A 26,116-nucleotide genomic window follows, 5' to 3' on the forward strand; every position below is an offset into this window, starting at 1 on the left:
TAGCAGTACGTTTCATATCTAATGAGATAAGCTTGTTTCTTCTGTGCAGACACTTTACTTTGTCACTCACATCAGGAAACACATCCAGAACTCTCCCTAGCCTAATGCTCCCCAATGCCTCTGGCCATATTTCAACCAACCCTGCCATGGCTTCTGCCCCAGTTTGTGAAATCACTTGACAGATAACCTTAGTCAACCTGGTGTGCAATTTAATGACCAGTTGCACCAGATGAGTGAGCTTCTGGTGCTGGGGAGAGGCCACAGATCTGTGCTGCGGCTGAGAACAGATCACCGCCTGCGAGCCTGCACTCCAAAGTGCCTCTTCATATGGCCATGTGGCACCCTCTGTACGTCCTCTCCATACAGACACCCTCTAGACACCCTCAGATTGAGTATTCACGTACTCCAACAGAAGAAACTTTAGGGATACCCATTTGCTCTCAGGTAGGGGAAAGAGGCAGAGAGGGCAGAAGAACCCTCAGCTAGGGGAGTCTCCCCAAAGGGTTTGCAGAGAGACGCGCCAATCACCAGAGACAGCTCTGTAGATGCTTTCAAATAGAGATGTTAAAAAAAGAAAGGAATTATTTTTGCAGGTAAGAAAGTTTTCTGGGTCTCTTATGGAATACAAAAACCCTCTACTAATAACTAGACACAATGGTATAAAATGAGTAAGTCACAGACACAAGGGAGCCAAGGGAGGTGTTCTATAAACGTATTTGGAAAGGAAGATTTCAAGTCATTACTGGTTTTCACTATTGAGCAATTTCACACTTGGCCTCACCATAAGCTCATGGCAGTTGTTCTCATATTACTTTTCTTCCTTACTGTTATCCATGTGAATAACAATTTTTAAAAGGACTTCTACAGGATTTTTAAAAGATTTAAGAATGCGGTGTAGGGATCTGAACCTGAGTAAAGCGCTGCTATCTTCCAGATACAACCAAAGCTAACAGTATAAAAAATGCATAAGTATATTTAACAGTATTGTTCACTTTTAGAACCTATTACTTGTAAAATCAATAGGAAATGAGTTGAGCTAAGCACTTTGTCAGATCACAGTTTTTTCCTAAGGGCTACAAAATCTAACACCTATTGGATGAGGAAGGGCTGGAACTGCTTGGTGAAAGGCCATGTGCCAAAGGAAGTCTAAGTACGTTTGCAACATTTCAGTGATGGCAAATCAGAAAAAGGTCAACATAGCTGTGATAAATGAGCCTGACTTAAAACTGTGCTTCCAAATGCTTAGCCTGGAGAATGAAAGTGCGACTACCGTCGATGGTATTTGTGATAAGTCAAATCTGTTATGTATGCTTGCACCAGCGAAGTTGTAGCACAATGCACACCAGGATGTATAGCTCTCGACGACAGCTCTTCTCAGTGCCCTGTATGAGCACTTTGGTGATCAGTCTGTGCGACCACATCTTCATTTTTATGCATACGCTAACAAACGCATTGCTCTGCAGATGTGGGGGACCACCATCCATGATGCATCTCTGACATTACTTTTATTTGCTTCCCACATTTTGTACAGGTTGTGTTTGGCAGAAGATTTTGAAACAGAATTATATATGGTATGAAAATAAAGATCCCCTTGAGACAACTTGCTTGTATGGGTATTTCTACATGTGACAATTGGACACAATCACTTAGTGGCAACACAAGGGCCTCCAAGCTTTGACGGCTGAATCTGCTGGGTTACGAGGTGAAAGAGAAAGAGGCACAGAGACAAGAAAGGCAAAAGGCTAAGTCTCTGTGTGATGAAGATCTTGAAATTGGAGACTGAAGTTGTGTCAATGCTTAGACTGTCTGTAGACTTCCCAGACATTACCCTTGCTCTTGGGTCTATGCTTACCTGTCCTAGCTCTTTCTCACCCCTCCCACCCCTCTCCATTACATGAGGGCTTTGTTGTGCTCCTCTATTAACTAGTCTCCTCTATTAATCTGAGGAACCCAGTAGGAGGCAATTGGCTTTGGCTCCTATTATGTTTATCCTCTTACCATTGTTTTGCTAGGACAATCTAAAACGCAATTAGAGTCAATACTTTCCCAACATTTTTTAAGAAAACAAAGTACTTTCATCAAAACATTGCCAAGATTTATAAGCAAACGTATCCTTTTTCCAAAATCAATCATTTTCCAAGGCAAAGGCAAGTTGAGTTATCTACTGCTATTATGGCAATAAAATATGTTACTACTTCAAATGCTTGGGGTAGGAGAAGCCATATATCAAGAGTAGAAGTGCATTAAAAGAAACTTCAGGCAGGTTTATTTGTTTCCTACAAACATAAACATGTTTAGTAGTCTGCACTCTGCTCAAGCTGCTATTTACACAGCAGCTCTATAAGAACAGTTTAAGAGCCTGATGAGACAACATAAAAAAGACTTCACTCTCTCTTTATCAAGCAAGGAATATTCCCTCTATCCTGCAATGCATTTGATTTTTAGATGTATTTCTGAAGAGGAAACTGTTCTCTTTGCTAAGGGTGTTGGTCTCTATCGCCCTTTGGTAGGAGCTGCTAATGAGACTTCTTGAACGAACAAGGGACTAATCTGGGTGAAAATGTGCCTAGTGTTATTTGATGGTGCTGAAAGAGCAAGTACAACAACACAGTTTCAGTTTTCAACTGAAAACTCAAATGCACCACTTCCCCTTACCTTCCATGGACCTGACTCTGCATTCCCAGCTTACTTCAAGCTCTTACTGAAGTCAGTGGCCACTGAATACACACAAGAATTGCTGTTCTCTGGCTCTGCTTGACAGGCTTGTTTAAAAACTCTGCCCAGAAAGTCTGGCCTCCATGGAGTCGAGAAACAGCAGGTATCCCTCCAAAAACACTAACAGAAATGCTTTGCAAATATGCATCAAAAAAACTCCACCCAGCAAAACCCCAGAAGATACTCCTCCATTCCGCTGCCTCTTAGTATTTGAGCTTAGATTTTTATTTTCATCTGACCTGTCTTAACTAAGGCCTCATCTCCAAGTTACCAAAACAAGTAATAGCAGTTCATAACATGGCTAGTGGAAGAAAATCAACACCCCTTTGCGTCAATAGGTTAGGCTTTTATTCTCATTAGAACAAAATAAACACAACAGGGCACTTTTAAAAGGCCCAGAAGGGTAGATGCAAGCACAGGAAAATTAAACTTTTGTGAACATTTGGGATAGGGTTGTCATTTTATTGCAATTCTGTATAGCACTTAGTGTAAAGGATATCTGACCTTAATCAAGGTGATTAAATGATTGAACACAGTAATATGGCATTATCTCAATGTGCACCACTGCAACAGTGGAGTATACATATACATATAGTCTTTCTCTGGTTCTCTTTAAAAACAATTCCTATTGAATTACAGCTTTCAGCCCTATTTATCAACAGATTATTGTTTGTGGAAGAATGCTACCTTCCTGCTCAAACTATTCCAAGGCTGACTCATATCCTGGTAATTCATTAATACACAACATGATTCTAGTCCAGTAAAATCACTTCTGCACTGTACACATCATAAATCCTACAGCATCAACTGAAAAATATATCTCAAATTCTCCTTCTAAACACTAATGGAAAGTTTTGCTTGGCTTCCCACACACATCATCAAGGGGAGGGGGCCAGACAGAACTGTAAAAAGCAATTTGATAGCAGTATACTTTATAGAGTTTAACATAGGAATAGAAGAGCTACAATACTGAATGAGACCTGAGGTCAAACTAATCTAGTATCTTACTTCCAACAGTAGCCCGTGTCAGAAGCTTCATGGGAAAATAGAGGTGGAATAATCTGTCCCATCGCCACATTAGGTCTCATCCCATTAGAAACTGATTTAAAGCCTAGATTGTGAAGTTTAATATTCCTTCCAAGGAGCAGCAACCAAAGAAAATTCACCTTTAACTTATGATAACACTGTGCTGCAAAGAGGAGAACTGGAGTTGGGGGAACGTATTTGTTTTCGTGTTTCAGCAGACTTAATTGCTACAACCAACATGGGAGATACTATCACTTGGCAAACAAACTTGTACTGGCTAGAGCTGTTTTTAGTTCATGCCTGGGGCATTTATTGTTTCCGGGTATGATCTTGCAACCCATTTTTTCTCACAGAGGCAGACTGTACCACTATTCCCAGTCTCACTGACACCAAGAGTAAGCACCATGTGTAACAGAAAGGGTTTGAGAAGTATTCTTTTTATTGACAGTGTAACACGTTGCTTCCCAGTGGAGTATTTTTTTAACCTGATGCTAGAAGCAATATGGTGCTTGTCATAAGCAAGATATTTTTGTAAGGCTCGGTGATACAGAATGCCTTAGAGAAAATCTGCATAGGGAATGAACATCATCAGTAACAGGGAAATCATCTTGAATTTTCTTTCTGTGAGCTCGATTTCCACAAGCAGCTTCCAATATCTCCTCCAGAGCACCACTGATTCTCACTGGTTATTGAGCTACTAGCAGCTGAACTAGCACTGCTGTTTATATACCAAATGTCCACACAATTAAACATACTGGGCCAGACTCAGTTGGATTGGCTGAAAATCAGCCTATATCAAGTCAGTGTATTTTATACCTTACAGCATTCCTATCTGATGGGGAGTGCATCAAGGCAAAATGACTCTCCCTTTGTGATTTGTATCACACAAATGAGTTGATAGAGGAATGGCTTGAGTCCCTTCATCCCTCTCCCTCTCATTAGTCACCCTGCACTGGCACTGGCTCACCGTGCTCAAGTGGTGTGAGATAATAAGGACCAGCAGGTTCCCTCAGTGTGATAGCACTGTAACTCTGCTGACTACAGTAGCCTTCTTCCTGACATAAGTGACAGCAAAACGAAGCCCTGGATATTTTCTTTGACTGCTGAAGACCTCAAATTTACAGCAAATATACGTGCAAACTCAGGCAAAAGTCAGTGAGGGGACTTGCAAACCTGCTTGCTCCTCATTCTAGACAGCAAATGTTCTCTGGGATCCCGGCTGCTACCTCACTGGCAGGGACGCCGGCAGCAGCACCCTAATGGCTTCATTATGCAGCACCCGCTACACTTCAGTCCTGACCATGAGGGTAACAAGCTCAGTGAGAGGTTTGTGTGGGTTCAGGCAAAAACATATTTTAAATATTAAGAAAAAACCCCACACCAAGCAGTAAAATTTCTGCTGGTGTCCTCTTTATACCGTCTCACCTGGCTGTGAAGCTATGTGTTACAGCTACCCCAGAAAGAAAGGGAAGGCTAAATAATGTTGCTTTTATTGAACATTTGTTCCTTTTAGTTATTTAATGGGGAGAAAATTAAAGAGAAGAGGTGGACCAACAGCAAAACTTTCCAGTATTTTTCACTGGAAAGTTGGCCAAACCATAATGTTGACGCATTGAATCTGAGGAGTCTGGGCCTCATCCGTTGTCCTTCAAACTAACTTAACACAAAATATTAGTTCTAGCACTGATACGGCTTAGCTGAAGGGTTTAATCAGTCTCTTTACTGCTGTATGGTGCAGCTGTACCCATTTAACATTTCTCGGAGCTCACTGCCTCTGGGACGGCACTAAGGTATACTCAGCTATAACTCAGAGCAAGAAGAGTTGGGGGAGTAGCAGTAAAATAAAAAGATAGCTTGGCTTGGCTGGGAGAGTCATGATGTAAAATTCCTCTGTCCTGGTATTCCAAGGAATTTTCTCACGATTTTAAACCTGGGACACAGGACATGGGATTCTGCCTGTCCTCCATTTTCACAATGCAATGAAAGATAGAGAGGGACAGATGCTCCAGCCCTGACCTCTATTGATGCATTTAGTTAAGTAATTTAAGATGGGTGACTGTGTCCTGTGTATATAAATCAATGCCGGGGGGTATCTGCATCCTGACACCTTCACCAGGTTTTGTGACTGGGATGAGGCCAGTTGCTTACTGGGTTACATGATCAAATGTGGGTGACAGGTCACTGTCATGTAACCCAAGGGTGTAAAGCTCTTTCGCCCCTTTTTTATTTTTTAATTTGGTCACTCTATGTCAAAGAAGCCTGGTGATTCAGTGCTGCTGGTGTGGATGCACTGATTTATTTGGGATTAAACTGGTCCTGTACAGCCATATTTATCGTCAATGGTTCCATACAGAAGAGTATAGTGAGATCTTTGTAGCTAATCTTTGTGGGCTTCTTTAGGCCAAAAATAATTCCCACAAACACTTTCTATCTGTCTTCCCCTGTATGATTAATCCCTCATTTCATACCCATTTTCAAAATGGAGATACCATGCTGGGAGATTTGAATCTTGCCCTTGGAAGGCTAATAGTGCATATTTTGTAAAAATAAGTGAAAAGGTGGATGTTATGAGAGGGGATTACATATCCAGTTAATATGGCAGTTTTTCAAGACCAGGCCTATAGGGTCCTTGGATCATAGACAGTTACTGTATTTTTCAAGGTGCTATTTTTCTTTCTTTCATTCTGGAATGAAAGAAGGCTTCGCTTGACAATTATGCATTGAGAGCCCTCTAAAGCATCCCTCTACCAACAGATCGATCATAGGGTCAGCTAGGTCTCATCACATCAAATTCTCTGGAATGAAGACCTATTTGGCAGTAAAGAAAAGTCAGTCTCTCATTTAACGGTATTATTTTAGGATTGCATGGATTACGGTTCTGTGGTGCAGTAGGTTAACATGGAAAGCCTGAGGCTGGTTTCAAATCTTATTTCAGATCATAAGTAAAAAGCAGTTGCTGACGGCAAGAGTTGGGAGGTATCGCGAAACTTGCTACACTCATCAGGTCTGCTCAGAGACAACCTGAGAAACAAAAAAACAGAGCTGGACAAGGTTTGAGGTGTTTTGCAGGTCAGCATTGCAATATGCTGGCAGAGTTACTACGAAAACTGCCTCAATATCTGCTCACAGTATCCTTGGCTCTAGCCATTACTTCCAGTTGCTCCACTCCATGAGCACCAAGTTTTTGAGGAACACTTGTCTGGAAATGAAGCTGAGGAGAGAGGAAGAGAGGATACAGTGGGGCATATATGAAACATATTTGTTTTAAAAGAGAGAAAGAAAAGTCCGAATACACAAATGTGATAGTGGATATGCTCATGTCTTTCTCTTGTAATGAGAGAAAAAAACACCTCAAATGAGCTAGACTTGGACTTCTGTTGGATAGCTTTGTAGTGTTAAAAAACCCCAAACCTCTAGCAAAATGTGCCCTCAGAAAATCACTAAAGGGAAAATTCAATATATCATGAAGCTAGGGGGGCAAATTCTGTTTGGGATTCCCTGTTGTATAAACCTGCATCACTGAATTTCCTTTGGACAGACACCAGTACTACTAACAGCAGCGTTTAAGGCCCTGTATTTCAGCGCCTAGTTACAAAAGTGTCGATCACATTTGTTTAAAATCTTGTAGGAAGGTAGTAAAGAATAACCAACAGTCAAACAGGCAATAATCAAAGCAAATACAAAATACTGTCACCTACTGTATGTGAACACATGGCCTTAAAGAAGCCCTGAAAATGCCAGACAGCCCATGCAGGTATTCCACGTGACTCAGAGGTACTTTCGCCTGGTGGACAATCATCTTTTTTTACAGTGGCTGTATCAATTCAAATGGTTGGTGAAAAGGCTATTTGGGCAAACCGCATTATGGCTGAACATCACGTCTGTGGGATCTAGCAATCTTCAAGTCCCACTTAAGCCCTCTTTGGAAGCTGTGAGTGGACTAGAATGATGCAAAAGCCTTGAATCTAACTGCCCTCTGCAAAAGTTTCAATTTCTCAGCATAGGAAGATTTGGCTCTGTTTTGGACAGAGATGAAGAGGGGTAGAGGGTGAGAGTGTAGATTTAACAGGCTGAAGTATTACATGTTGATCACTGGATGTTCCCACTAAAAGCACTTTTTTTCTGAATGTAACTCATCTTTCCAACTCTACCACTCCCTGGAGAGAGTTATGACAAACGTGTGTGCTGTGTCTCCTTGTCCTGCTTTGCAAAAAGCAATTTCTGTAGCAGGAAGAGAAAATAATTTACGATAGAATTTCACACATGTTTCTGGGAGCTTAATGAAGCTTGAACTTGAGTGGAGCAGAGAGAGTGTTTATTGTTGAATTTTTTTCGAGATCACTGCACAACAAACAGAAACTGAATAAGCAATTAAGTTAAGTGGCTTTAATACTCATATTGGCTGAGGATTAAGGTAATTATGTCTGCGCTTACACACATTCATTGCAGCTTTAAACAGTTTTGCTTGCTGTTTTGTTGCTGATGTGTTTCTAAAACTAATCTGAGTTGTCCTGCTGTTAATTACTACGAAGGTAAAAAACACAAGCTCTCCTTGCTATAAATATAGCTATATTATTTGTATTTCATGCTCAAAGGAGATGCAGGCCTCTTTTGCTAGTTTTATACAAACAGATCCAACCATTTCTTCCTGTATCAAAGAATTTACAATACCTTAGACTTAAGGGATCTGTTAAAATAATACACAATAGATGGGTTTGGTATTGTCATACGGTGATTTCACCGTTAAAGGAGGAAAAAAAATCTATTTTTAAGTTTGCATGAAGAGAAACTCTGGGAAAGTAGTATCAGTCTCCACAATATCACTGGCAGGGCAGTGTGGATTCTTCACCTTCTGGGTTACAAATAAGTTTCCTTTTAAATGGCTGGAATGCAGGGGAAGGAAAGGAAGGGAAACCCCCTACATTCTCCTTGTCTAACAAGGAGCTACAGCGTGAGAACCACTCCCTAGCAGAAGTAATCTGTGATTGACAATGGCTTTCTTTGCAGCCAGGGCTAAAAATGGTTTAGCTGTAAACAGAGAAATGCAGAACATTTTAATGCCCTTTACAAACGAAAGGGTTGCTTACACAAGCAGGCTACGTGCAGGGTGGCTAGCTAGTGGCACCAAATGAGCAGCCAGGCTTCAGAGTTCCTGAAAACTGATGAATTTTCATATCAGGGCATGAGCATGAGCACAGGAGAAAAAAAAATTCTTGTAATGGACTGATTTGCAGAGGGCAGATTCACAAAAACTGGAGGTTTATTCTCCAGACTGTCCAGGCATTCATACGTGTGATCTTAAGCAAGCTGCTGTATTTGGCTTCACTATTCCTGCATGAAAAACTGAGTTAAATATTTTCCTCTTGACAGAGAGGATGAATGTGTATAAGGCACTTGGTACGATGGGGTAGGAGCTCTGCAAACAACCAGAACAAAGTCTGAGACACTGATACAATTTCCCTGCCATCTTAAAGCCACCTCTGATGTCTACAATGAAAGAATATCAAGGAAATGAGGTGAGATGAGACAACCTCAGAATTTCACAGAGAATATGAAGGAACTTTTTTACTAAAACATGTAAAATTGCCTTATGCTGAAGTTAATGATCATATGAAGAAAGTTATGCAGCAACGGCTTACTTGTATTTTTCAACAGTTTGAAAAATGTTGCTAGCATGAACTGTATCTCCCTGGCTTTGTTCTTCTTCCCCGGTTCTTTCCCGTGATTCAGATACAGTCACAGACTTATCCAGGGATTCTGCAGGTTGTAAAAGGGCAAGCTTACCAGATGTTTCCATGGGCATTTTGCCTAAGGTTAGCAGAATCTGTTCCTTGATGTCAGTGATGAACTGATTTGGAGATAAACTCCCTATACACTAGGGAGGCCACCTGAACTAAATAGGATTTAGCTCCAAACAATGTAGACCTCTGAGGTCCTAAATGAGTATTTGGTAAACACGTTGATTCGTAACTGAAAGAAATCTTTGTTTTACAAATGAAAACCAGAGGAGAAAGGCAATGTTGACAGCAAGATTGTAAGTCATAGAAACTCTATTATGAATCAAAACAACAAATGTAACATGAACAACGGCATCTTTCATAAATACAAATTAGATTTTTCTATTTCACGCATTGGAAAGGCTAATATGCCCAAAATAAATTTCCCTGAATCTCCCAGTAATGTTCTATGGTCAGTGTTGACTGGCTGTTACAAAAAAAAAAAACGTGGATGATTTATATTCCAGCAGAGTCACTAACCCCAAACCACATTTTTCTGTCAGACCTGACATTAATAACTATAACCACTTCCACTAACTATATTCTTTTTGCAGAGAAAGAAGCAAAGTACAGGTGATTCATACATCAGTGATTTCTTGATCTATATTCACTTACCTTCTGTCTTTATTAGCAAGCCTACTGACTGCACGAGTCATCAGTTATCACTTTATGCACCAGACAGGAACTAAATTATCACAGTGCTCCCTCCACAAAGCAGGCATCATACCATGTTTGCTGTAATCAGTATCTGGGGCCCAAATACCTCAGATTCAAACAGGAAATAACTTTGTCCTCCCCATTTCACGATATGAAGAAGCAGCGTCTCTAGGACTGGAGGAACTTCTCCAGCCCAACAATTCTCAGGGCTTGCACTAATCTGTTACAGCAACAGATAAGCTACAGTTGATGAATGTATGAAAGTACCACGTAAAAGGCAGACAGAGTGCCTGCCCTTGCTCACTGAAAAAGTAAGATGGACAGATCATGTTTGTATTTCTGTGTCTGATCACACAAGGGAGAGGAGATCAGCTACTGCTTCACTCCTTGCACGGTATGTACTGTTACCGGCAATTCACTCATTCAGTAGCCCAGGCACACGACGAAACAGAACTCAGTTGAACACTTACAGAGCTGCTTCTAGTTTTTCATTATCATGATAGAAATCTGATTATTTATAGGTAGCTTTCAAAGCCTATTACTGAGACTTTGCATAATGAACAAATAAATTTTGCACCAGCTCTTGCCTAACAAGAATGCAGGGCTTGACTTTTCTTTTGAGTTTTTCACTGGTGTAATTACAATGACTTCAGTGGTGAAACCTCTGACTGATATCACAGTGAGAGCATGTCACAACACGTGAAATTCATGAACCGGAAAGTATTCCTATCTCTAAATACATCATGAAGAGAACATTTCTTTTTAACATTTTGTCCCTATTTTTAGCAGGTACGTCAAAACCTGACAACTTACCGTTGTCTGACATGATCCTACAATGTTATTTCTGCCTTGTCATGTGGCACTTACTGTGCCACTCTCAGCTCTTCCCATCCCATCCCAGCTTGAAACCAAACTTGCACTGACTCCTTTGTGTCTAATCACACAGGCAGCATGGAGTAGGCTTCTGAGATGATGGAAGTACCAATGAGATGCAATGGAAAACTTTTTGAATGACATATGTTTCTTCAGACCTTGGTTTCTCTTTTGCTGATGAACAAAGAAGCTCTAAAATACTGATGTTGTTTTGGACTTCATAATTTTTACGTGTTCAAAACCCATGCAAATAATTATGTATTAATAAAAAGGCAATTCCTTCACAAAATTTTAATTGAATATGTCCTCCTTCCCCTTCTCTCTCTACTGATGCATGCTCATCTTTCTAGCCTTTTCGAGGAGGCTTTTAAATGGTAAAGTTACAGAGCCTTAATGCTTGAAATGTTATTTCTCCGAAAGTACATGGTTAGTACTTAAGTTGAAAAAGGTTATGCACTTAATTAGTCATAGAACATATAACATCATATGACTTAGATAAAAAACATGACATGCACAGCAAACAATATAAAACACACTTCATTTCAATTCTCCTCCATAACACCTCCATTATCCCTCCATAAACAAATTCTGTCAAGCAAAGGTGAGCTCACAAATTAGACTTTTTTGTCAGTTTAAATATTGCAAATGCTCTATTCCAGTAAGTTACTCCAAATGACTCTGGTGTAAATAAGATAACCCTCTGTCCCATGAAGATCATAGCAAATTAGAGGATTTGAACATAAGGCTCTTTGCCTGAGCCTATTCCCCTACACCACATGGATTTTCCTACTTCAGCAGGACACTGGCATTCCTACTACTAAAAACACTGAAACAAGACATTTAAAAAAATCTTCTAACCCCTCCATTTACCTCAGAAAATGGAAATCTGGTAGGTCTTTCTCTAACTTTACTTCCTATGACAGTACAATTAAACCTGTAGTACAAATGACTTAATTACACACACACACAAAAAATCCACTGAAAATATCATCCTTGTTATACAAAGAGCAGAATAAATGAACTATTACCTTGGCAAGTCCGTTCATCTGTGAGCAGTTTATAGCCTTTCTGGCAGCTGCACTCAAAGCTGCCAACCGTGTTGCGGCAGAAATGGTCGCAGCCACCATTGTTTACCAAGCACTCATCAATGTCTGCAAAGAATGAACAGGCAAAAATTTAGTTCACGACAGCAATTCAGTAGGTCAGGGCAGAAGTATAGGAGTTTACTCAGATCTCCAAGGCGGCTACTGTCCCTGTTAGGAATCAGGTTGGTCAGATGTATCCCCTCCCAAACCTTTCTGGCAAGGCTTACAAAAGAGCTATGGGCCGAGTTGTTCTGGAGACAGAGGTATTTCTCTCAGAACTGGAACTGACAGATGACCCAAGCTGAGGCACTTTGATGTTAAGAACATTCAGGGAGGCTTCTTTGTAGATGTAGTGGTCTGCCTGACAGAAGACTTCAGCCTGTGTAAGATGTGAATCCCTTACCTTACAGAGGAACTTATCAAAACCCAAGAACACATGAAAAGCTGAAATAACAACAAAGTAAACCATATTTGAATTCTGAAAAAATACCTCCATTGTCCCTACATAAACAAATGTAGGGATACATTTGTTCAGAACGAGTGTTACACACTAGCTTGTCCCTTATGAACACAGTGTCACTGAATACCCATTTTCATGTGTCAAACTTTTTTGATTTGGTGTGATAGAAGAGCAACATAAGAAATGTTGCTTTTTCAGTCGTTCTGAAGGCAGAGCGCCTATTGCCTTTATTTGAAAGCTATATATATATATGTATGAAGGAGAGGATCAATGTCTCTTACTTTTAAATAATCATTATGAAGTGCATTGATGAACTTGGTAAGACCTCTTTTCTGAACTTCAGATTGGTGATTCTACTTCCTCCACCTTATAACTTCTCCCAAAGATGTTGAAGAACTGGAATGACCAGTCCTTTTTTCATCCCATAGAAGCTTGTGCAATAAGTATATAATAGGTCACAGAACCTCATTTGAAATAAAGGGCATCATTCCATCCTCCCCCATTTATAAAACCATGGATCCATGTTTATTTGAAAAAGAAAAGAATTATTTTTTTTTTCATGAGACCAACAGTGAAAAAAAATAGCTCTTTTTAGGGATGCATGCAGTGAAGAAGTAATATGTCATAGAGCTTTGGCTGCCCACTTCTGGAAGTGAAAACCAGATCTTTCAGAAAACTGAGTGGAAAGTTATGTTTCCTGTTGAAAAGTCTCTTGCTATAAGAGCTTTGAAACTTTGAGGTAACAGCTGGCCATTTAAAAAGCAAATCTTGCGAAATGCAAATCTAGGTGCCAAAAGAGCTAATATGTAGAGATGGAAATCTATCAAAGACAGCATGATGCTGGTGAATGAAGTGTGCATTTAAAAATTATTTTAATTTAGTATGACTTTTAGTGGATGTCACTCATTCATTTTTGAAAACATATGATTACCGACATGGGAGAGTAGTAAGGCTTTTACCACATTTCTGCATGTAAAATATAAACAGCAGCACAAGGAGTGAGGAGGTAAATCTAGAAGTTCTAACAGCTGAGACGCAAATTCAGCCCTCTTTTCTAAACAGCACTTTGCTGCACTGACATTGACAGAAATATTCTCAGGAGGATGTACTACTCAAATAAGCAAGAACAATGTATATTGTTATAAAGGTTTGCTTATGAGTTGCGTTTGTGGCAAAGAGAAAGCAAATTTGCTCTGAGACCCTCTGAACTAATACTACTGCTTATTACTTTTGTGTCTGGTTCTGCAGAGGAGTGGCTTTTGCGTTCAGTTCTATTAAAAGCATGAGGGTAAAATGGTAGGTAGCAGCTGTGGTGGTATTACACACTGAGTGCTTTCCACAAAGCCAGCTGAAATCTTTGTGTCTCGGGTAACAAAGTTCTCAAAGTGATCTGAAACCAGGAGTTGTGTTTGTTGTCTGTGGTCCTCCAGTTTTGGTGATTAGGCTAGCCAAGAACAGGTAACCTTAGGCTCCCAACCTGATAAATCTGGTGAAGGACACACTAAGGGTTGCTCTACAAATGCCATGACACTGGAGGCAGCAATCCATTTGGTTTCAGCTGTGATCACCAGCACAGGTCAAGATCAGCAGTGAAAACACAAGAATTGTTGGCCCGGTTCCTGCAGGCTGGCATTTCCATTTGTAGAAGTGATTCCTCCCAGCTCCAGTATGTGCAACTGGGACTGCGTTGCAGGTCTTATGATGGATTTACCACAACAACTCCATCCTTTTTCACAGCACAGGTGCACCTAACCGTAGTTTAGCTTGCCCTGACAAAACTGTTGGACAAATGGAATTGTGAATTGAAATCACTAATATATTAAGCATCATAAGCACACAGAGCAGTCATCCATCATGAAGAAGGTCTCTTTTACCCATGATAAGAACAACATGACCTTTGGGCTACTCTGCTGCCTGAGACCGCTTGAAGCAGAAATTACTTGCAGCCTGTCAAACACCATTCTGAAATAAGGATTGATGTTTTAAACGATGGCCCCTGGATTTCACACATTAAATTCCAAATTCCAGTCTCACTAACTTTCTTTTCAGGGTCTCTGAAGACCATAAGGGACAAAAATTAAACCCTCCTGGCCTCAGAGGTAGATTTGAAGCTGTTAATCACTGTAATTCCACTAACAATGCAGCGTATCAGTTTTACACTAGCAATTCTTTGGAATAATCCTGAACCAGGATCTGGCTAAAACCTGGGAGAGTCCACAGGAAAAGAAAGTATTTATTCAGTTCTTCTAGCTGGAAAACATGACATGGCCTTTTGAAACCAGGACCATCAAAACAGAATAGAGGTCAAAACTGCTAGCTGCAAAAACATTCTAAATAATACAAACAGCACCAATGTCTCTGTTTTCACTGTATTTCTTTCCATGGCCATATTGAGACTGACAAGGCATGTAAAAATTATTTCACTCTATGGAGAGCAGTGCATTGCTGCATTTCACTTGAAAGAGAGCAGTATCCAACCGTATCATGTCTAACTGGTTCATAGAAATTGCACCAAGTCTATATCCCCACTATTTTTCTTTCCATAGCTATAAATAATTCATGTTACGAACTATGTGAAAATAAACGATTCCACTGTGTGAGAAGGCAAGGCCCCATTTATCTTTAGACTGACTGGTACCCAACTTTGTCAAGTGCCCGTTGTGAACTTCACAGAGAGTATGCATGTCTGCCTACCATGTAGGGAAAGAAAACACAGTAGATACCCACTATGGTATCTCTACCAGCTTTGAAATTACTTAGTCGAATCTCCCCATACTATTATTTGGACTCTCTGTAGAGGAGTCATAAATGTGGTGTCTTCAAACATAGTTCTCATGTGGCTCCTTTTCGACTGATGACTCAGGTTGCAGAAGAATAGCTCAAACTTTCCATAGTGCTCTGCTCCCCTGTATCCCCAGGAATGCAAAAGTATATAAAGAACTGTATTTCTCCATGGGGGGTTGTATGTAAAATGCCCTGATGATCAGTGTCCAGACAACGTGCCGGTCATTTCAGACTAGGAGGTCTGACGGGCTTTCAGTGCATTAGCAATGAAATCCCAAAGGATTTCTCTTAATGCAGTAAGTCAATATTGTTAAATGATACCTTGCTCATACAAGTTGCTGATCTGCTACAAATACCAACTGATGTGCCCAGCACAAATGGTACACATGCAGAAATGGAAAATTCAGACCAATGAAAAACCACAAAAGCATTAAAATTTACTAGTAAAAAATGTCAGGTGAAGGTATGGCATAATGGGCAACAAAGCACTCAAGCCTCCCATTTGCCCTGAAAATGGTTTGCTCCCCTCTCCCCAGGCAATTAAAAACAAACAAATGATTTGCACAAAGGTAGCTAAAACCTTCTTTAAAGTTGTAATACTTGGGGAAAAAATGCAAATTGTAAATGCTAGTCTGGAGATGGCTCTTGGAAACACCATGACAAAATCTGTGGGCCTGTCTGAACCCAGAAAGAAACCCCAGGTCATCATGCTCTTCATAAATAGTGGAGAAGTTCCACTCCAGCTTCTGTGACTCACTGTCATCTCTATGTGCATTGTTAAATGTAAGTCCAGGCTTGCAGCAAATCCCATAAGCAAAGGCCTGGCATCAAGGCAGACACTGTGGTGAAGTTAAGCACAACTACTCTCTGGATCTGCTTATGTGACCCTAGAGCCTTGTGGCATTTGCTAATAAGTCACAGTTTTGGCACATAGATCCAAGTCCTCTCTTAAAATGCCCTTTCTTGGTAGTTATTTTGCAAAGCTCTCCATTTTTTTTTTTTGATACTCAAAAGCTAATTTCAGAAGAATGGAAGGCGCTATAATTTTAGAAGAATGAAGGAGGAATAAATAAAGTACTTCTGAAAGAAGTGACTATCCTAAGTTTTCTGAGGATCTCAAAATACGAGGGAGGAAGTGGAATCAGCTTTAGCTAAAACTTCTCAGCTTTAAATAAAGGAAGAGAAACTCAGATGCTTTGTGGTAAGTTGCATAGCCACAATTTGACTAGAGGAAACAGGCAGTCCGTTATTTTTCTTTTCATGTCCTTGTGAAGATTAATAAGAATGACTGTTCCTGTTCCACTTGTACCTTTTTAAGCTCTGCTCTGTAAAATTCATATTTGGAAGGACCTGGTTTTGATCAGGGTGTGCGTGTGCATGCATGTGTGCATATATGCATATAAACTCACAAAGATTTGGCTTGCTGCATACAGATCAGAGAACAAATTAGAAAGTAGGGATTTTAGGCCACTTAGCATTTCACATAAGCTGCTTAGAGGCAACTGAAAGGGTAATCAATGTGCAATCTTCACTTAGCTGTTGAACAATGATGGATATGGAGATTTCCAAAGCCCCAGCACAGGCGGAAGTGAGGTTTCTCCTTTCAATGGCTGGACAAATATTTGAACTGATTGTGTCTGTCTAATCCTTTGCAGTTTCAAAATGCTACCTAGCTCCAGGAAAATAACATACTCCCAGATCAACCTAAAACAATTATGGAAACTTCATATCCTTCTTGCTTTTATTAATGATGGCCTGTTAGGATTAATAATGCTATTACCAGCATACAGTGGACATCAATATAGATGTATTTTCTGCAAAGTGGGCTAGTCTGCTGGTTCTTCTTATTCCCTGCTTTCATAATTTTCCTTTGCTTTTCTTTCCTTCTTTTTTCTCATGCTTCTACAAATCACCACCCTCCCCTAAACCTTGTAACCTGTGTTGCCTTGTTGACACATGTATTAGTTCCCTGACGCATGCAGACCACAAAGTACTTTATAAAGCAGCCACAAAACTTTTTAACCCCATGTCAGAGGTGGCAAAATAGATGCACAGAAAAACAAACTAACTCATCCACACTTGAATCCAAGCCCAGTGCACAACCCAACAGGCTACTTTGCTTAGACAGTGTGTCAATCAGCACAGGCTTGCACAAAACACATGTTGTTCTACGTGTTGCTCTACGTTACAAATATTACCAGAGCCACCAATGCTCAGATTGCAGTTATTTTAATATTTGCCTGCCACTTTGCAATAAAACGTGAAATATGTTGAGTAACTCAGGATTAACATAAGCATAACCTATCAGGCTACACTTGCAATGCTCTAAATAGCATTTTCTGTAGCATCTTAAATAATGCATGCCAGGGATATCATATTAAGGTAAAAAGATAATTTCATATCCTCAGACTCATTGGATTCAATGCCACTGTGAGAAAATCTAAATCAAAGTAGAACTTAGGTTCTGCTGTTCCCTCCAGAAAACACTGAGCCAGCTGTTATCTGGTAGTTTACAGGGAGTTTTAAGTATTGGGAATCATCACTTGATATTTTCAGGAACAATGCTTTAAAATGGATTATTATAATTGAACAAAACATTATGAATCAAAGTGATTTACTGTCAAATTTTTTAGTCAAATTGCAGTTGTTTTTAATTTGTGGTCTGGGCTTCTGAATAGTTTGATACAGCAGCATGTTCCATGCTGGTAACGTTTTGCCCTGGAAGATTTTGTGAATATGTGCAGAACTGTATGGCCATCTTTAGGAAGTACATCTGCTGTTCCACCACTCTACCCGTGACTGCATAGTTCGTTGCCTCTAACATGCTTTGCGTATTTCAGGGAGGAATAATTCTATTTATGCAGTGTCTTCTACTTGATGATTTCAAAGGCCAGCAGCTTATCAGCTTCATTACATTAAACCTAGACGACACTTCTGCAGGAGAGATAAGCTTAATTAATTCTCCTTTAACAAATATGAAACTGAGGCAGGTAGGGTAGTGTGTGACGTCCCTGCATCAGATAGCTACAAAATGAAATAAGGCATATATTACAGCACCTCTAATTTGAGTTTTGCACTTCAGCGACATCCTCATTTTCTCTCCCACAGTGCTAATTAACTGTAATGTATGATAATAATTACTGAACTGAAGTTCCACTAAGTAGCAAATGAAGTTTCTCTGTTTAATTAGGTTTATGGCTAGGTTGTGGGGCAAGGCATTTTCCTAATTAACAGAATTAAAACTAGACTGGGCAGACAGGAATGAGTGTAATTAAAATTTAATCTCCCTTATCCTGCCCACAAAATAGAGAGCTTTGTGTAAATGCTCTTGGAGCATGGAAAGGTTGAGGCAGGTTTCAACACATTTCCCTCATGTCACTTTCTCCATTTTCACCTGTTATCTTTGCAATTTCACGACGAAACCTGTCTTCCAACACAGATGGTAATCTGTCACATATGGATTTAGGTGTCAGCTATTCTCCTCCAGGACATATCCACTGTGACGTTATCCACCAACCAATCAATAAAAGAGTCTGCCAGGCTGCCAAGAGATCAATCACCTTGTAAAACAAACATTATGTCCTATTATTTTCTTATTACAGTTAATTAGATTTATAAAACACAAAAAGCTTAGAAAGCAAAAAATGTAGAAATGCTGTCAGAATAGTTTAGGCCCTGATTTCTCATTTGTGAAAGGGAAGGGATTTACTAAATCTAATGTGAAAAGAAAGGATTTTCATTTAAATTTTTTGCTGATCACTGAGTTCTTTTTTAAACTTAGAAACATGTCAGTGCAATGCTACAAACCTGAACAGTGCAAGCTGTCTTAGGCTGTGACACCAGAAAGGGAGGTGGATTGGAGACATAAAGAAATAGACTGATAGAGTCTTTTACTGTCTAGGCTGAGCTAAATGTAAAAACTACCACGCCCCAGCCCCAAAAAAGCCATAGGAAACGCAGAAAATAAAGTTAGTTTTGTCTTACTGTAATATTTTATCCATCAAAATGCTTTTTATAAAACACTGGAGAGGGAGAAATAAGTGTGCAGTTGAGACTCCCGTCTGTATTTGAGGACAACAAATAACATCTCTCTGTTTTACAAAGCATGTGGAAAGTACATTACTCAGACTCTGGGAAACTCAGATGGTAACAACGACCGTCTTAAGTATATGCAGACCTGGAGGCTGTGGTTAGAACGGTGGTAGATAATTGTGCAAATACATTGGTCTGACTACTTATCTACCTTAATTATTCACACAGTCACTATATTTAATATTTTAATATTAATATTTCTGCATTTTATGCAGGAGGAGCTGAGACAGAAGTTGCTGAAGGTTACACACAATGACAACAGTAAAGGAGTTAGTTCACTGTCTCTTAAGGTATAAATCAGGCAAAACTGGGGAGCTGACATCCCTGGGCATCTTCTCTGTACTAGGTCTCACTAAAAAACAAGGCCTTGCTCTTACAGTATTCAATTTTTCCCATGTAATCCCAATGAAGAGCACAGGGGCAAGTGAGCAAGCTGTGCACTATTGGACCAAGAAACAAGAAACCCTAGACTTAGCATATTAACTCAATTTACCTTTACTCATAGTCGTCTTCATTTTCCCCCTTGGAATTGCTATCTGCTCAGGAAAGTGTGCTTGTTTCCAAGAATCTCAGTTTGCTTCTAAAAATTGTGTTTGATTTAATTAAATACGATTTAAAAATAAACTTGGTATTAAGGACAGTTGAAGATACTAATGCTCTAAAATCTAAAATTGAAACTATGCTAGCTTTCCTAGGATAAAGCTACCCCTGCTGAAAAGGACAGATGAATGCAATTAGCCCATGATAATTCAAATGCCGTGTAGCTGATAGTGAATCCAAGAAAATTGGCTGGTGACCAAAAATTAACCCTCCAAAACTTTTTGAGGACATTACTTCAACCAACCAGGGATCAGTTCTGTACCAGGGAAGACAAATACTTCACTGAGAGCAGGATCTAGCCGTATGAAAAATGAGCTGTATTTTATGATGAAAAAAGCAATAATAAAAGAATGAAAAAAATACAGTAAGTTTTGAATGTTGGTAGCTATGATTATGTGAGTAGTCAACCCCTAAATTACAGAAAGCACAGCACACTTTTACATAATAAACTGTGGTTGCTGATCCTCAGGGAGCTTTATATTGTTGAATAAATGCAAGGTCTTTTCAACAACTGAAATGCAAAATATGACCCTCCCAAGCATTAATTTAAAGGATTTGGCATTTTCAAAGGGGAGGTTCACAAAGACAAATAACAACTGCAAGTTTCCAGGGAACCGGGATATTGCCTAGTCATGAAAAAACCCTAACTTAGTACACATGAATTTATTTTGTGGGGATAGATGAAACCCTTGGGAGGGAATGAAACTGAATGAGTTACATGGCAGCTGACCCAAGTCTGCAATTTTTTAATGGAAGATAATCTGATATATTATATTTGTCTGTCATTAAAAAGTCTACAGCAGAAAAATGAATTGTATGTCTTTAAGCTAAAAAAAAAAGGCAATTGCCCCCAAAACAGGGAAGGGACAGTGAAAGTTTCACACCCATTCTGGATTAGATAAATTTGCAGCAGCAACTAGAAGGCAGATGTTATCCACAATTTTGTTTCTTGGATTCTGCTCTCCACCCTCTCTTCTTTTTTTTTTTTTGTCTTCCATTCCATTTTCTTCTTTCTGACAAATTTCACCTGTGCTGGTGTCTAAAATTTGCATTTAATTTCATTTTTCCTCACTGTGGCCTGGAACTTCACTTCTCTCCTAGAAAGTCTGGATCAAATTATGCCTCTATATCTAAATTCACTGCTCTGATGCCCTGTCGACATACATACCCATCAGTCAGTGTCCAATTGTGCATTTTTCTGACCGCCTTGCTAGGCTTCTGACCACTTGCAGTCACCTACTACCAAGAGCTCTCTATCTTTTCCTCCCCCGAATGCCACACATTTTCTGCTGGTGACCAGCATCTTTCTGTCTCTCCAACAGCTCCTCCATCATGTATGATTTTACCACCAACTCTGCTGACCCTTATCCTCTCTCTGTGCCTCCCTCTGCTCCTCAGTCAGATGCTCTGTCATCTTATGACATGCCAGATTTGCCTCTGCAAAAAGTTAACTTCCTCTTTTCTTTAAAAAAGTGGGGAAAAAATTAGAATCCTAATTCTGAGTCACCTCCCAGTCTTATCAAGCCTTGAAACAGTTGTTTCCAGGGCAGCAGTGCTGGGCCAGATGACTATGGCCCCCTCACTGGACATGACACAGTTTTCTACTAAGCAGCTGCAGCTGCCTGCCAGATGTCGTTACCCTTTTCCTCACATTGGGTTGATCTTATTTATTCTTTGTCTTGAGACTGGATAACACCGATGTAATCACTTAAAATGACTGTGGCCTCAGCAATAAGGCTATTGCCAACAGGCCTTAATGTTTGCTTCTTTAATCCACATTTAGGTAGCTATTTTGAAAATGTTTTTGTAGCTACCTGAGAGCTTGTGCTCCGGTCTAACTTCCCAGTCTTATGCATCTCTTCTAAAAACAAGCAGCTCTTTTGATAAACTGAACTTGACCATTCCTCTTCCGTTAGTTACTCCGTTTTCCCTCTCTCAATCCTGATCTTCATGAGTTTGGTTTTTTTGGACACAGATGATCTTGCATCTTGCTTAAGTCCTACCAAATCAAAAATCACCTCAAAACTGCTTCTATTTTTTTAATATTCCCTTTTGGCTTTAGTCTTCCATTTGTCACTCTTATCAATCAAATTTAGAAAAATTCCATTGCATCTTCTTCTTTCACCAACTATAAGTCTACCTGTTATCTCTGCAGCATAGTCCATGCATATGCTTTATGCATATGCCAAGGAATTCCCTATAGAAGCGTTTACTGTGTTGAACTATACAATCTTCTTGGTGCTTTCTCAAAGAGGTTACAAAATGTGCGCTCTCAGAAACTCTTGCCAGTACTCAAACACTGAATGCAACCACTGTTTTCATGACAAAAGTCCTCATTTTCCTCTCACTTAATGTTGTTTTCATTCCTTTTTTCTTTGGTTAGGCAGCTGCATCTATTGTTTCATTGTCCTAAATCACCCACTGGCTGCCTTTGGTCACCTCTTTGGCACAAATGCCTCTAATTTCTTAATCATGTGGGTTTTGACAGAAGAAGAGTGTTAGGAAGGGGAAGAGACAGGGAGATCATTTGCTGGTGATGCAACATTTACCCAGGAAATCTGTTGGTTTCCATAAATCACTTGAGCTGTTTGAGTTTCACACAGATCTGCATTTACCAAGAAGATACCTGCTTGCTTCTTAAAAATGGCATGTGATCTCATGATGCTTTAAGTATGCAGAAGCACTGGAAAATGGTCAAAACTTGTTTGTCAGAAGGCGTTTTAAAGAAAATTCAGCTATTTTAATTGAAAATTTAATTGTACATTTAATCTGTGCATCACAAGTATATAGAAAATGAATATAGTCCTAAAAGGACTAGTGTAGTTACAGGAGGACCCACATTTTCATTACCATCACATCAGTCTCATGTTCATGAATTAATTTAGGTGCTGACTTCTCGTGCAAGACTACGACATTCCTCTGTCAATTCTCCATTCTTATGTCATAGAATTTATGCATGCAAACATATAAGAGGTTTTTGTATTCATTTTTTTTCTTATTTTTAGGATAGAAGATTGATGTCAGCCACAAGATTTATATTTGCCTTGTGTTCAGAATGGAGAGGGCAAAGGTATTTTTCATTTTGATTCATCGCTGTAGTGGCTTGTGATCATATCCGAGCCTCTTCTATTTTCTGATAGCTCTTTGCTTAAATGTACGGAGAAGCAAACTCAAATGGTGTTTATGTTTGAACTTGCACTTATTTCTAACTACAAACACTGGTAAGTTGTTGTAGCTTGAAAGCAGAGTCATGTAAGGGGTCCAATGGAAGTAGAGTTGCTGTATAATGAATTATGAAAACTAGATCTTAATTTGACTATTGGGAAGTTTAGTCTTGGTTTATGTTGATGAGAAGCAGGGAGAAAGCCATCAGGGAGAAAGTATGGCTCAAAATAAACCACTTCAGTAAACACTTAAGGGTTGTTAAAAGACAACATATACTTTAATAACTAACATCTAAAATTCTACCCCTTGACTCCAGACAGCTTGCGAGCTGGCTTTGACAAGCAGGCTACTGCCTGCTGTTGATAAAAATCAAGGAAGTCCGATTCCTCTGGAGTAGGACTTTTTTCTGAAGGAGTGACACATAAGGTAGAAGGAAACCAGAGAGGGACTGGAATTTTGTGCTGCATCGACTTTCACATGCGAGTGGAGAACACAGGCCTCTTTGCACCACTGTATTAACACCCATTTTTTCTTATGTTTCTATTGTTGAGATCAAGAAGAGTCACTGTAGTCCTCACTGGTCAGACTCTGAAGGGAAGTGGAATGGGTAACCCAGTTCAGAGATATTTTCAAGGCAAACAAAGTGGGTACCCTATAGGCTGGGATTAGACTATTTGCATGTGCTCATAAGCATGTTATTGCCATAGGATATGAGTTCAGAGGGTGCCAGCTGTTCCATGTTATTTCCCAATGCACATATCTCTAAGCTTGTGCAAACAGAAGGTAGCTTAGCCATATGATGTAAGACCTCTAATCCCATCAGGAATTACCAAAGCTGATGTGCTTATTTTTCCTTGGGGTCACCTATTCTTCTGACCATATTCTAAAAAATGGGACACTGTGGGATTCCTGAGAGAGGTAAAGGGCACAAGGCTCAAAATCAAAGTTGATGTGCTCTGAGAGCTGATGCATAGAAGAGAGGACAGACATTCTAGTTTGGTATCCAAGGCAGGAGCAATATGGGCCTTGGGGATCAAAGGAAGAGTCACAGAAGGTGCAGTCTATACAAAGGCCTGAGGATGACAACCTCTATTTTAAAAATGAAATAGTAATTTTCAATGCCTTTTTTCTGAGGTTCCTGACTTGAAATCCCACAAGGATTCAATTTTCTGAAATGTCTGAGAAAGTTTCCCCTAAAAGGCCTGAAGTGTATCTCGCCAATCACCTAAAAACCTTGTATCACTTGCCATTCCCAAGAATCATGGTTAAAATATTTTATCTATCTGCTTGGGTCAGCTTCTTCATAGAGGGTCTAAGCACTTAGTGTATCTCAATCTGTTTCCATTTGCAAAGTTTTACATTTTTTTCCAGTGGAGATACCAAAATTGTAAATTAAAACCTACTGTCTTTCCCTTTGTTACTTTTGACAGACTTTAAGCAACATCCATACTATTGTTCTGGGATATCCCAGAACAATCCAACCCAGATAGCTTTATTTATGTGCAGCAAGCAAAGAGAAGTTACTTATTAGCATAAATGAAAAGCTGCTCTCACTAGTCATCACTGGTCCTTTGACTGAGAGTAAGGCTAAGGGACCATTTTCCATATGCTACTTTCCAAACCAAATTATGAATTAAGGCGCTGTATCAGCAGAATGTTAACAAAATTTAATGTGCCGTAGACCAAATTACTCTGACATCAAGCAGCAATGGTATAAACCAGTATTAAGGGTACAACCACTCTACTAACTACATAAGTTATCTTAAAGCTATGACACAGAAGTAAAATGGCCATTTCAGGTGCTGCAATTGTCAAGGGAAGTGTAATCAGAAGAAAAGAATAAGACAAGCAGGTCTCTGCTCTTTCTGGCTTTGCCAGACGTCCTCTTCAAATAACCCACTGCTGCTTGTAATCTTGTGACTGACATTTATGTTGACATTTGCTGGTGCCACAGCACTCTGACTGCAGTGGAGGTGATGACTGCCAGCAACTTACTTCATTCGAGTTTATTCTTTGATACCATTTGCATGTATGTTTTTTCCCTTTTTTTTGAGGGAACACTGGAAAATGCTAATGGCTTATTATGTCTAATGGCTCATAATGATTATGTTCCTCAAAAATGACATGTGTCTAAAGTGGAGGAAGCTAAACTGACCTCTCCACACATGTTCAAAAAAATCTTCATGTTGCTAGAGAAAGATGATCTGGAAAAAGCTCTTTTTGTATGTCCCAGGACCTGTCCTGAGTGCCTATACAATACTTATTGACACTAATGCTATGTAACATAGAACTGGCACCAATATTCCTTTCACTGTGTGGAGTATCACAGATACCACACTAAAGGATGCTGCTAATGGGAGATGCACAGAAAGTAGACTGTGGGTGTCAAGGAGTAGTCAGGCAGCTATGAACAGATTTGCTTCTATAAGCAACCTCTAGAAGTTTAAACTCTTGAGCAGATAATTTAAATTCCTTTTAATTTATAATGCTGGTGTATGTGAATGAATTCAACAGGGAACATAATTCCACATTTATAGCATAATATCTTAGTGATTCTAATGCAATACGTTCCTCGAAGTTTTGCAGAAGCTAAATATCAGAATTCTGCGGCTATGCACCTTCAAATTGAAGTTACACACTTCAGTGGGGAACTTAGGTTACCTTTCAGCATGCTATGCTACTGATATCTTCTCTAATGCTTCTTATGCATTTATGAAAAAGTCATGTATAACTTTGGTAAAATGATAGTATCACTTAAAGAGAAACCTAAGGATTTTCTATGGCAATCTAACTGAGGAAAACTTTGTATTTGGGTGACTACTTTCAAGGAGGTCTCTTTATAGCTAAGGAAGAATACTAGAACAGTGCCCAAACCAAAAAAT

The 26,116-nt window shown here is 39.6% G+C and overlaps 1 protein-coding gene across 1 annotated transcript in view; it reads right to left on the reverse strand.

The window, feature by feature from the left end:
- The window catches only part of SCUBE1 (signal peptide, CUB domain and EGF like domain containing 1), a gene marked incomplete at both ends in the record, with an annotated part of 212,072 nt that overhangs the window by 39,227 nt on the left and 146,729 nt on the right, over positions 1-26,116 (reverse strand). Inside the window, one exon of the mRNA XM_082012017.1 lies at positions 12,077-12,199. Coding sequence (XP_081868143.1) covers positions 12,077-12,199 — 123 coding nt within the window. The remainder of the gene's footprint in view (positions 1-12,076; positions 12,200-26,116) is intronic.

Source organism: Phaethon aethereus (genome assembly GCF_964289735.1).
Source record: "Phaethon aethereus genome assembly, chromosome: 1".
NCBI classification, from domain to species: domain Eukaryota; kingdom Metazoa; phylum Chordata; class Aves; order Phaethontiformes; family Phaethontidae; genus Phaethon; species Phaethon aethereus.